Source organism: Austrofundulus limnaeus, unplaced genomic scaffold (assembly GCF_001266775.1).
Source record: "Austrofundulus limnaeus strain Quisiro unplaced genomic scaffold, Austrofundulus_limnaeus-1.0 Scaffold53, whole genome shotgun sequence".
Lineage (NCBI taxonomy): Eukaryota > Metazoa > Chordata > Actinopteri > Cyprinodontiformes > Rivulidae > Austrofundulus > Austrofundulus limnaeus.
In genome coordinates, this window is record NW_013952455.1 from 2,937 (window position 1) to 15,728 (window position 12,792).

Sequence of the window (12,792 nt, forward strand, 5' to 3'; positions counted from 1 at the left end):
AGAGTGTCAACCACATATGTCTCTGCGCCACCACGGTTGAAGCCATACCTCTGCCCAGGGAGAGCGCTACGCTGCGGGACGCACAGAGGATGTAGTCCGCGGTGAGTCGGATCTCGTTAAGGAGAGGCAGCAAGGGACTCTCGGCCGGTACCTGAGCTCCGAGCTCCGCCAGAGCCATAGNAGTGAAAACTGAATACAGGAGGGATTTACAGACAGAGCATGGAGATCCCCAACCCGTTTAACAGTTGTTAGTGCTAAAAGCAACACAACTTTATATGAAAGGAACTTCAAATCCACAGACTCCAAGGGCTCAAAAGGGGGGTCACAGAGACAGCCTCGAGCACCACNTGACTGAAAGGGAACAACCTGGAGTATGAGGAATAGCAATACAAGCAAAGCTTCGATTCTGATATTTACTTTGGCTTTACCTTACAAACAGTCAAAATATTGGATCTTTTGTCTTGTTACATTTTTTATATGTATCCATTTTTGCATTTAAGGTTATAATGTAAGCATTTTCTGTTGTTAGAGTCAGATTTTTTTCAGCATTTTAAAAGGATTTGCAACATCACAAAGTCATAAAGGATTCATTATTGCAACTTTCTTTTGGAGTGGCTTGAAATGCATAAATTGAAGTGTATTAACCAGGGTGTAGGAGTATATTTATTTATACTGGACCATTACGGTACAGAAGTCCGGGTCCACTACTTGAATCAGACAAAAAATATACTGTATGTGTCACAGGATATACCAGCATTTTTTATTTATTTATTTATTTTTGCTTGTTACTAATAACCAAAACAAAAATGGTGCAGAAGGTGATACTATTTACAACACTTTAAAAACTGCCTGTTTGTTTTTAATCAGCTGCATGGAAAAGTTTAGAATTTCATTTGATCGAGGATGAGGTCAGTGAAGGGGAAAGGTGGAAAACCAAAAGGGTCATAATTTGTGCACTTTTAAAACACCCTCTAGTATCTTAAATGTCAAATACGTCACCAGGTGTTGAATAAGAGCCACCCATGCATGAATAGATGACTAGCACTCAGTTAGCTGAGAAGAGCCATGCGTGTGTTTAACGTTTGATCTGTTTTGTATTTTCACATTTGGAGATGTTATTCAGTTCCGTGTGGTCTTTTATTTTGTATCAAKTTTGTGTCAAATTACTGAAACAAACACTTGTTTTTGTACTATTAACAACCAAAACAAAAACAAAAAAAATAGCTGTTGGTTTTGGAGCTAAACCTTTTGTTTGACACATGCACTGTATGATGATATTTACAGTAGGGCTGTGTATTGGCAAGAATTTGGCGATACGATACATATCATGACAGGGGTCACGATACGATATATTGCGATACTGTAAGCAAGGCGATATATTGTGATTTTTTTGTCCAAAAATTCTATTAAATAAAAACCTCTTACAGGGGAAAAAAATGAAAAACTAAAATTTATTGTCTCAGAAATTCTAATATTACAGACATACTTTTGATACATTTAGCTGTGTTCTGCTTTGTATGTATTTTATTTTATTTGTTTCATGTTTCTTATTTCATCCATGTTTTCAATTATTATACTAAATTTGCCAATAAATAGTTTGAAAATATATTTTTTGCAGCTTTTAGTTTTTAATATTAATTTACAATTTGGTCACCCAACACTTAACAATAGCCTCTACCTCAAGAGGTAGAGGAGCCAAAAGGCTGGCTCACTGTTGCCAACTAGTGGTCAGAGGCTGAACTACAACATAAAAATGAACGTCTGGCAGGAAAGTTGACATTTTAAACCTTAATAAAAAATTGATACAGGGCTTTAGAATATCGATACAGTATCGGGAAATGAAATATCGCGATATTTCAGTGTATCGATATTTTCTTACACCCCTAATTTACAGTTCAAATTGGAGCAATAAGACTAGCAATGTAAACGTTTTCAAACAAATTTTATAGTACAATGACACAAGCATTTATTGCCCAACACAAACTGCTTTTGCATTCAAAGTTTGAAACAACACATTCAGTGAGTTGTTAGTACTAAGACTGTATGCTGAGAGTGACCCTCAGCTACTACCACACCAAATTTTACCTCAGAATATTGAGTGATAAATCTGGACTGACTTATAGCCATTTGTGTTTAGGCAAAGTTTGATGATCTGTGGTGGCCATTTTAAATAGTGCGAACTCAAAAAGTTCATCTTTTGTTGATTTGCAAGCAAATGATTGCTTTGAGGTGATTATATGATCGCTGTTATGCTGAACTGTAATTATATGCACCAGTAAACTCCTAATTTCAACATTAGGGATTTGATGAAATATATATTGTTTTAACCTTTCCTTATTTTCCACAGCAGCTGTGTGTGTCTGTTTGTTTTTTTTTATTTTCAGTCTAACCTCAAATGACTCCTGTTGTAAGAAAGCCTACAGTTGTGTTATGTTTCTTGGGAGTGACTGCTCTCTTGTCTCATGTTTGACTCCAGGTACCCGGACTCATGGTATCAAGACATCACCTCCAACAAGAAGTTCTTCTCCCTCGCTGCCACCTTCAGAGGGAGCATCGTGGGAATGATTGTGGCCGAGATCAAAAGCCGGACCAAAGTACACAAAGAGGTCAGTTTCTGCTGTGTCAAACACAAGGCAGAAATGACTCGTTTCATGTTCTCATGTAGAACCAGCAGACTTGGCTCGCTTACTTATTGACGTCTGTTTTTAGTGTGCTAAGGAGACAAATCAGATGCTCCTGGCTGAGAGAGATTGAAAATGGGATTTAAAAAAGGATGAAAGTAGAGCAGTAAATATACAACTGAAGAAAATGTTTATTTTACTTTATTCAAACAAACTTCCAAAACTTGTTTTGAGTTTAAATATGTTCAACAATTCTAAAACCTAAAACATTCATAAGTCAGATTTTACACTATTGATATAATAGTTTTATCAGTAGATGTACTTTTATACAAAATGTCAACATCAAATGTATTCCTCTAGAGGATTACCTGAAATCTGATCCTCTCACATCAGGCTGGAGTTTTCACAAACAATTGACTCAGTAATTTCCCTTCTGAACAGGATTTGCGTTTTCTCATTTGCCTTCACTGTTTGATTTGTTTAGACAAAGATCTCGATGGTCTGAACATGTTCAGATTGATCCCAATTTACAACAAAAGGAGATGAAAACTAAACCAATTTTTTTATTTTTTGAATGTTCACTGGGATTCTGCATCTTCATCCCCCCTTTTTCTTTCTGTGTTTGAATGTGTGTTAGGATGGAGACATCCTGGCCTCCAGTTTTCCTGTGGACACACAGGTGGCCTACATCCTCAGCCTGGGCGTGGTCAAAGAGTTCAGGAAACATGGCATAGGTAAAACCTGGTCAGAAAATCAGAAAAATAGCATTTCTTTTTTATACCCCACCATTCGAGAAGGGGGTCTCTGCAGTCACTAAGTGGGAGGTTTTKTTTTGTTTTGTTTTGTTTTGTGGGAGGAGTTTGTCCAAGACACGATGGGTCTGTTTGACCTCTGTGGGCGTAGTTTGTTGTTAAAGATGTGATTGGTTGGATTGACTGTGTTGGCTGGGGTCTGAAGAAGCTGGGGGCAGCTAGGAGCAGCTTGGTCAAAATGGCCAGAAAGCACCTATATTTTTAAATGTAAATAATAATTAATGAGGCAAGAAGGTGCTAGCTGCACAAAGTTTGAACACTGTACATGTGGTGAGACGTGTAACAGTTTGGCTCAGTCAAAACAGCCCTAACCAGCCTGTAAAAAGATCACTTTATATCAATATAAATTAATAATAAAGTGATTGTCGCGTATTTGAAGTCACTAAATTATGTTTACCTGTTCAATTTATTTAGACACTTTTCTGTTTTAAGCTGTACATAAACAGTCAATAAATCATATCATTATTAAACCTTTATTTCACCAGGAAAATCCTACTGAGAGTTTCTTTTGCAAAGGGATCCTGGCCAAGACTGGCAGCAGTACACAGAGGTTACAAAACATTCACAGCAAAAATAGAAACAGCATCATCATAGATAGAAAAAATAAAAGATTCTTCAGTTAAAACATTTACAAACAGATGATTATTTCCCAAAATCAGTAAGAACAGCCTTAAAAACCTTTAGAGACAACAGCCCATTTAGGTTCAAGTGTCTCTGCAACTGATTCCAAGAAGATGGAGCAGAAAACTGTAAAGATTTCTTTCCAAGTTCAGTTCAGACTTTAGGCACCGAAAGCAAAGATAAATTCTCACAACGAAGAGAGTATCCTCCAGTGGACTTTCTATTTATGTAGACCAACATATATAATGGAAGAAGTCCTATTAAGGCCTTATAAATAAAAATATACCAATGACGGAGTCTATGAGTGTCCAAGGCTGTCCGTCCATATTCACATGTTACCATTGCTTCTCCACACAACAAGTCAATCTGACCAATCACATTTAGGACAAACTCCGCCCACACAACAAGAAACCCCGCCATGTACTGCAGCGACCCCTGCTCGCAACATTCAGCAGAACCATTGAGTTTACCTGCAAAATGAGGATACAGGTTCAAGTCAAAGTAGTCAAGATGTTGTTTGCTATTGTAACTTATTTATTTATTTATTTATTTATTTATTTATTTATTTATTTATTTATTTATTTGTTTATGTCAACCAAATGAATAACAGGAACTTCTGAAGATAATAATAATAATAATCCTGTTATTGTCTATGTGGAAATTGTTTTATTGTTTATTTATTTACTAACAAATTTTGTATTTTGTTCATATCATATGATGTACCACTAATATAAGGGCACATTATTCCTGATCAAGATGCATGCTTTTGTGTTGTTGTTGTTTTTTTGTGTGCTTTCTCTAATACTAGGAGGAGTAGCAGATCAAAACTATCTAAGGCTACGTTCACACTGCAGGCAAATCCGACCCAAATCCGATTTTTTTGACCCATCTGACTCATATCCGATTTTTTTATGACAGTCTGAACGCGACAAATCCGATTTTTTCAAATCCGACCCAGGCCGTTTCAGTATGTGGTTTTAAATCGGATATATATCTGATGTTTTCAAAGTGACTGCAGTGTGAACGCTCATGTCACATTCATCTGACTTTTTCATCAGGAGGAGGAGGTGAAGGATCGATAAGACACTAACCTCAAGTCTCGCTGTTTAAATCTGTAGCTCCATGTGTTTACAGCTCCAAAACACAAGTCCAGTTGCTTCATCTTTTTACTTTTCATTTTCCATGTAGATAGTTTGATAATAACATGTCCAGCCTGGGTCGCGGAGAGTATCGATCCTAAAGTTCGATACTCGGTCGATACTTTTTTCCAGCTCGTAGTTTCGTTCAAAAAAAAAACCCTTCACTGGAGCATCCCGGTCAGAGGCAGCTTCAGATATAAACACTGAACTAAAGAAGCATGTCAGATAATTATTTAATTGGCTCTGATTAAACAACAACTTCCGATTTGATGTGCAAAATGTAGCATCCATGCTAGCTCTGTAAACAAACAAGCCGGCTGATGAGACGTCACGTCTTTTACTGCACATGCGTGTCACATCAGTGCTGTGTAGCGTTCACACAGGGGTCTGATGCAGGTCACATTTAAAATGTAATGTGAACGTTCACACAAAAAGATCGGATTTTTTCAAAAAATCGGAACTGAGCATTAAGACCTGCAGTGTGAGCGTAGCTTATGATGATAGTAATAATGCTTCAGTGCTTGTCCATCGGCACATTTAAAGTGTTAGAAAAGCCATTTTTGGTTTGTTGTGTACGTTCTTCCCTTTACTTGTAGATGCACAAAGATAAGGAAATGTTTGACATGACCGGTGTCATTCGAAGGACAACTCCTTGCTTTTCTTTCTCCATCTCACTGACTGAGCACTCTTTCTATTCTGTTTCTCCCCTTCCCACCGTCCAGGCTCCCTGCTGCTGGACAGTCTGAAGGAGCACATCTCAACCACAGCCCAGGACCACTGTAAGGCCATCTACCTGCACGTCCTCACCACCAACACCACTGCCATCCACTTCTACGAGAACAGGGACTTCCGGCAGCACCACTACCTGCCCTACTACTACTCCATCCGCGGCGTCCTCAAAGACGGCTTCACATATGTGCTCTACATTAACGGAGGTCATCCACCTTGGACAATATTATATCCTTTTGTGAAAGCAGAGAAACCGGTCGCTCGCTCACTTTGTGTTGTCTGACAGTTGATCCTCGCCACAGTAGATTCCGTTTACAGTGCTAAAGAATATTTTGGATATTTTGAAGTGTTTGTGTAAAAGTTGCAAACAGTTCATATTTTACCTGATGAAGATGGCTCTTCAAACAAAGTCTGTTTGAAGTTTGGAGAACCAGAGTTGCGTTCAGATTAAACGACTAGGCTAAACAGGCAAATACCAAAGAGGATTGCTGCTGTCTTTAAACAACTCCAATCTCCAAACTTATATAGCAGTTCATGCCACTGCTTCTTTATAAACCTTTAYAGCAGCATCTATTTCTCATTACGTCGTTATTTACATAAAAATTTGTTTTGCTCTGCTTCTTCTGCTTTTCGCACCTTCGGAAGAACATTTTCGGTGAAGCACCAACGTCATCGACAAATGTGCGAAAAATGAAAATGAGTCACATTTTGTAACATTCAGCAGACATCAGCAGTTAGCTGTTGTTAAGATTCTCCATCTATCAGTCACCAGTTACTGTGGGGATCAGTGATGAAGTGACCTGAGATCATCTATCAAAACATTTTAAAGGGATCCACGATTAGTTGTAACATTAGACTTTATTTAATAAAAACATATTTTAACTGTTAAATAAAGACTGTAAAAATACTGTAGGCTGTTTACTTTTGTAAATTTTAACACAGATGGAGCCATTTTATTTACACACAAAGCATTCTGGGTAAATGATGACGTAGATAGGTCATCAGTGCGAGGTTGCTAGCGAGCTATATCCACCCTGAAGGTTAATCTTGGACAATATCTGATGATCGACTCTTTTAAATGAAACCAGAGAGCGTTGACAGAGAGGAGGAGGTAGAAATGACTCAGTCTGTAACTGAAAATATAGATGGAGGACAACAGAGCTGCTTCATGGAAGAAGAACCTCAGCTTAGCCTGTTAGCTTTAGCATTAGCCCCGACACTATCACCATATACAGTATATGTATTAGCTCAGCGCTACACATCCTCCTCTCGTCACTGAGGTCCTCCATCCACATGACAGAGAGGGGAACACAAAAATGACTCAGTCTGCAACTGAAAATATGGATGGAGGACCTCAGTTTAGCCTTTTAACCTTTGCGCTAGCGCCAACTCTATAGTGCCTTATATTAGGGGTGCAACAATACATGTACCCGTATCGAACAGTGCTGTATCGAACAATACAAATTTTAAAAATTTACTTTATCAACTTGTCTTCTGAAGATGCTCTGTGTTAAAGGATCAGTGGATCTGTGTTCGACTACTCCACCTAGGCTGCATTTTTGAGAGCAGGTCCACTGAGAAACTTGCTGTTTCAGCAACATTTAATTAAAAAACTGTACTTTTGAGGTTAAACAAATGTTCGAAATTAATATAAATAAGTTACAAGTTAAAAGGGGCATGGAAATTTCTCTTTTTGTATTGAAAAAATATCGAACCGTGAGACTAAAGTATCGAACCGAACCGTGAATTTCCTGTATCGTTGCACCCCTGCCTTATATGTATTAGGTCGGTGCTAGTGCGACAAACAAGCTAAACTGAGGTCCTCCATCCATATTTTCAGTTGCAGCTGAGTCATTTTTGTGTTCCCCTCTCTGTCATGTGGATGGAGAACTTCAGTGACAAGAGGAGAATGTGTAGCTCTGAGCTGATACATATTGTATATGTGGTGATAGCATGGATGTGTGACACAAAAATCTGAATTATGGAGCTGAAAGTGAAAGTAGTCATACTGAATTTTTAATAAACCAAAATACAGTTTCAAAGCAACTTAATTCAAATTCATAACTTTAAATTCAGTTTCAATTTAGTAAAATTCATTATCAAACCAATGCATTCAATTTCAAATTATGCACATACAGATTCAATCTGAGCAATTCAAAATCAATTCCTGCTGGCACAAGATTTATCCCATAGAAATGCCTTAGTTTAAGAAATATTTGAGTTGTTTTAGATCGGCAGCATTCCACGTTTTTATCACTTGCTTACAGACTAGTTAACTCATCATTCTGGTAAGAATTAAACTTCCATTTCTCCAAACTGAGGTTTTTCAAAAAGCCATCCACAACAGGTAAGATGTTCATTTCTCTTAGCTTTAACACAAAACCCCTCTCAGAATGTCTGAAATATTCCTTTAAAATTGCATTAATGTTACTGTCTGGTCATTTAAAGAATAAATGCCTGTAAAAGTTGACCTATTCCTTAACTTGCTCCTCCACTGACTATATCCAGCACATCGGTTCCACTCTGGCCAGCCTGAGCCCCTGCTCCATCCCTCAGAGGCTGTACCGCCAGGCCCAGTCCCTGCTACGCTCTCTGCTGCCCTGGTCCAACATCGCCTCCAAGACCGGCATCCAGTACAGCAGAACCATGTGACGCAGTGCACGCCGGAGCTACGCAGCGTCCACGACATCTGTGATTTTTTTTAAACTTTCTCTTCGTCCCTTTTTTTCATGTTTTTTAAAGAGCTCCGCTACCCTGCTCCCTGCCAGTCTTCCCCTGTACAGACATCCGTTCACAACATTCTCAGTCTTATGTGGCTTCTCTCTGCCTGTGTTTGACGAAATGACTCAGGTTTTATGTGTATTTCATAGATTCAGAACACATTTAGCATGGGATTCTGTACTCACTCATATACAGGGTTACATTTATACTTTCAGGTGGTGTTCTTCAAGAGAAACCCACAAGATGTTTCACTTCCTATACGTGTGTGTATATAACACTATCCCATCGTTACTCTACCTGTAATCTCTGTTTACCCTGTCATTCCTCAGGCGAGCTGCGTCAGACTTGCATTCAGGCCGGACAGCAGAGAGGAACAGAGTCTGGTACAGATAGTAGTTTTATTGTGAAAGGGTAACACAGGAGGAGACAACAGGCCTAACTCTGTTAGCTCCTTTTTCAACCACTGTCAGAGACTATATATTCTATTTGTATATACTATTCTTAGCTAATATATAAATTTATTTCAATATATACGTATATTCTATCACATGCTGTTTGTGGGCCTTGTTGGAAGAGAACCACTCTTTGTCCCTTTTTTTAAAAAAACAGAATTTTGAGTTATTAGCTGGCTAAAATATTAATGAGCTGTAATAAATTTAGAGATTGGTGATGAAACAGGCAGCTTTGAAACACAGTTAAGGTAGGGCATTAGGAGGGTAGCTTGAATGTTTTGAAGTGGCGTTTTGTGGAAAGGTTATAAAAATGTATCCTACCTGTGGACGATGGCTCTGAGAAGAGCTTCGTGTGGATAAATAATTCTGACAGGACTGACGAGCTAACCCAAGTGGATTTTAAAGTAGTTTCTACAAATGTCGTTTTATAACCTTTACATAGCTGTCAGTTTTGCATCAGTTCTATGAAATTCGGTTGATTTGCAAACAAAAACAGCTACCTGAAGCAATAATTCACTTGGATAAGAATTTCCTTAAAGGGGTCCACGATAACATTAGACTTTATTTRATAAACATATATTTTAACTGTAAAAAAAGACTATAAAAATACTGAAGGCTGTTTAGTTTTTACAATTTTTAAACTAAAAGTTTAAAAATATATTACACGGACTGAGCCATTTTATTTACACACAAAGCATTCTGGGTAAATGATGACGTGGATAGGTCCTCGGTGCGAGGCTGCTAGCGAGCTATATCCACCCTGAAGGTTAATCTTGGACAATATCTGATGATCGACTCTTTTAAATGAAACCAGAGAGCGTTGACAGAGAGGAGAAGGTAGAAATGACTCAGCCTGTAACTGAAAATATGGATGGAGGACAACAGTTTAGCTTGTTTGTCGCTCTAACGCTGAGCTAATGCATATAAGGCAATATAGTGTCAGCGCTAATGCTAAAGCTAACAGGCCAAGCTGGGGTTCTTCTTCTTCAGCTGAAGTGGTACAGCTAGCTGCTGCTGCCACTATTTGCACTTGCAGTCATTGAATATTTGTAAAAGAAAGGCTTTCTTGAAGGTATGGGTATCTCCTGTCACCCTGCATAAACCTGCTGTGTGATGTGTTGATGTTTGCAGTGTGTGTGGGGAATGACTCTCAGCTACTGACGCACCAAATCTGTTTAACCAGTTACACAGACTGAGGATGAACCTTTTTTTGTTTGCTAATGTCATTTAGCTGTGGTGGCTATCTTGAAATGGGTCAAAAAGCGTAATCAGTTGTAGTTGTTCATCCAGTGATAACTTTCGGAGAGTTTCATTAAAATCTGTCCACTGGTACGGGAGATATTTTGCTAACAGGCGAATGAACACAGTCACAGAAACCTTTTAAACTTCAGTTGTTTCAAGACGGCAGCACTTTGGTTTTAGCTGCGTTTACACTAGCCTGTCAGTCCTGCCAGAATTTAACTCTCTAGTATCTGCAGCAGGTAAGCTATTTATTACTTTTACACAGAACTCCATGTTTAAAATGTTTGAACACTTTTTTTAGTTAAGTATGAACTGGGATCCTCTCTTCACACATTCATTTAATCAGCAGTCTTCTGTTTATGCAGTAAAAGTTCTACATCCTTCAAGATAAATACATAATGATGCATTCTTCCATTCATTATTGACGTTCAGAAGATGTACAAATAATCACAGAAATTGTCTTAACTTCCAACAAAAATTTTGTACTACCTTCTTTCTAAAACTGAGCCGTGTATGATTCATAGAGGAGAAAGGAAGATACCTTATTTTAGAGATTTTAGAAGTTGATTGCAGCCTTGTTTTCCCCCTCAAAACTAATGTTGCTGCTAATATGAAAAGTCTTTTTGCTCATCCAGATTTTAAAATATGACCCACTTTATTTATTATTAAGGCAAGTAACGTTCCCAAACACAGACATCACTCACTTTCCCTGACTCCAAGCGTGTGGGTCTGCAAATGTTCTCACAGAATTAGCATCTATAAGTGCCAAATGATGCTAACAGTGACTTTGGTAAAGAATAAAAAAAGCAGTTCTTTTTCAGCTTCATTAGATTCTTGTATAGTTTGAGGTTTCTGTCCGATTTTTGTAACAGGACTTATCTCTGTGGGGGAGGTGGAGAGGGAGCAAATGTGTGAAAAATGTTTATCGATTGTGGAGAAAACATTTCTCACTTGTCCGATTCATGGAAAGTGACCCAAAAGTACTTTACAGACAATATTTATGCAATAAAATAGTTTCACTTGAGCTGTTTGCAAAGACTGACCAGTTTGATTGTTCTTGCTTTTGGATTGTTTTACACTGTTAAGATGTTTTTTTGTTTTTTTTTTTGTTTGTTTTTTTATTGTGATTGTCTTATTTAATCATTAAACTGAGCCTTGTTCATCAGTCTGTATTCCTCTGTACCAGTAGCTCAGGATCACAGCTGTAGAGTCCTGCTTTAAAACCATATTTTTGTGATTTCAACAGTTTTGGACTCTAAATTAGAAATAAATTGGTAAATAAAGTAAATAAGAATTTTTTCTCAAAGTTCTGCCTGGGTAAACAAATAAAGAAAACATTTCTAAATTTAAAAAGAAAAAATAAGTAGGTCTTCTGGATGGGTTCTTCTTTGGTGAAAAGTTTCGTCTCTCCTCCAAGAGACTTCTTCAGTCTGAGGAGTTCAGGTGAACTCAGCCATACAGACCAGTATTTGCATTTTGATTCCCATCACCCACTGGAACACAAGTTAGGAGTGATCAGAACTCTGTACCACAGAGCAGACAGTGTCCCTACAAACACAGGAACCAGGGAGAAAAAGAAGTCACACACACGACAGGCCCTGGAGCAGTGCGGTTATCCTGACTGGGCTTTTCTGAAAGCAGACAAAAAACCCAAACAGGATTCCAGCCAACAACCAGGTGAAAATGAAGACCCTAAACCCAGACCCAAACCAGTCGTCATTCCATATGTGACGGGAGTTTCAGAGAAACTGGGAAGTTTATTTAAACATGATGTCCCAGTGGCTTTCAAACCCCAAAACACGTTGCGACAAAGATTAGTTCACCCCAAAGATCCAGTTCCCCAGCAAAAACAGAGTAATATAGTATATGATGTTAAGTGTCAGGAGGACTGTGATCAGTTATACATCAGGGAAACAAAGCAGCCACTGTTCAAAAGAATGAGCCAACACAGACGAGCAACTTTGTCGGGTCAGAACTCTGCAGTTTTCACTCATTTACAGGCCAGTGGTCACTCCTTCAGGGATGAAGGTGTTCTCATCCTTGATAGAGAGGAACGTTGGTTTGAGAGAGGATTAAAGGAAGCCATCTTTGTGAAGAAAAACCATCCACCATTAAACAGAGGTGGAGGCCTTCGTGTCCAGTTGTCCTCCTTCTACAATGCTGTTATTGCAAGTATGACTGCCTCCTGTGAGCAAAAGGTGTGAATCAGGGCCCCAATGATACCAACACAAAGAGGGAAAGAGAGACAAAAATAAGGGGACGTTGAACCCCACTTGCACTCACTACATACACACAACACGACACGGGTCAGATGATGGAGCAAATGACCCTCTATGAACAATAAGAGCCAATCAAGCCTATTGTTAGTCAATGGGCCTCATGCAAGAACCGTTCGTACGCACAGATTTGTTCTTAAGTTGTGCGTACGAGTGATTTAGGAGAATTTGTGGCATTC

The 12,792-nt window shown here is 38.5% G+C and overlaps 1 protein-coding gene across 1 annotated transcript in view; it reads left to right on the forward strand.

Moving 5' to 3' along the window:
- naa60 (N-alpha-acetyltransferase 60, NatF catalytic subunit) overlaps positions 1–9,167 on the forward strand; it is a gene marked incomplete at its 5' end in the record, with an annotated part of 11,470 nt that extends 2,303 nt beyond the window's left edge. Inside the window, 4 exon segments of the mRNA XM_014008805.1 lie at positions 2,477–2,606; positions 3,259–3,355; positions 5,916–6,150; positions 8,418–9,167. Coding sequence (XP_013864259.1) covers positions 2,477–2,606; positions 3,259–3,355; positions 5,916–6,150; positions 8,418–8,574 — 619 coding nt within the window. The 3' untranslated portion in view covers positions 8,575–9,167.
- Positions 9,168–12,792: the final 3,625 nt, after the last annotated feature.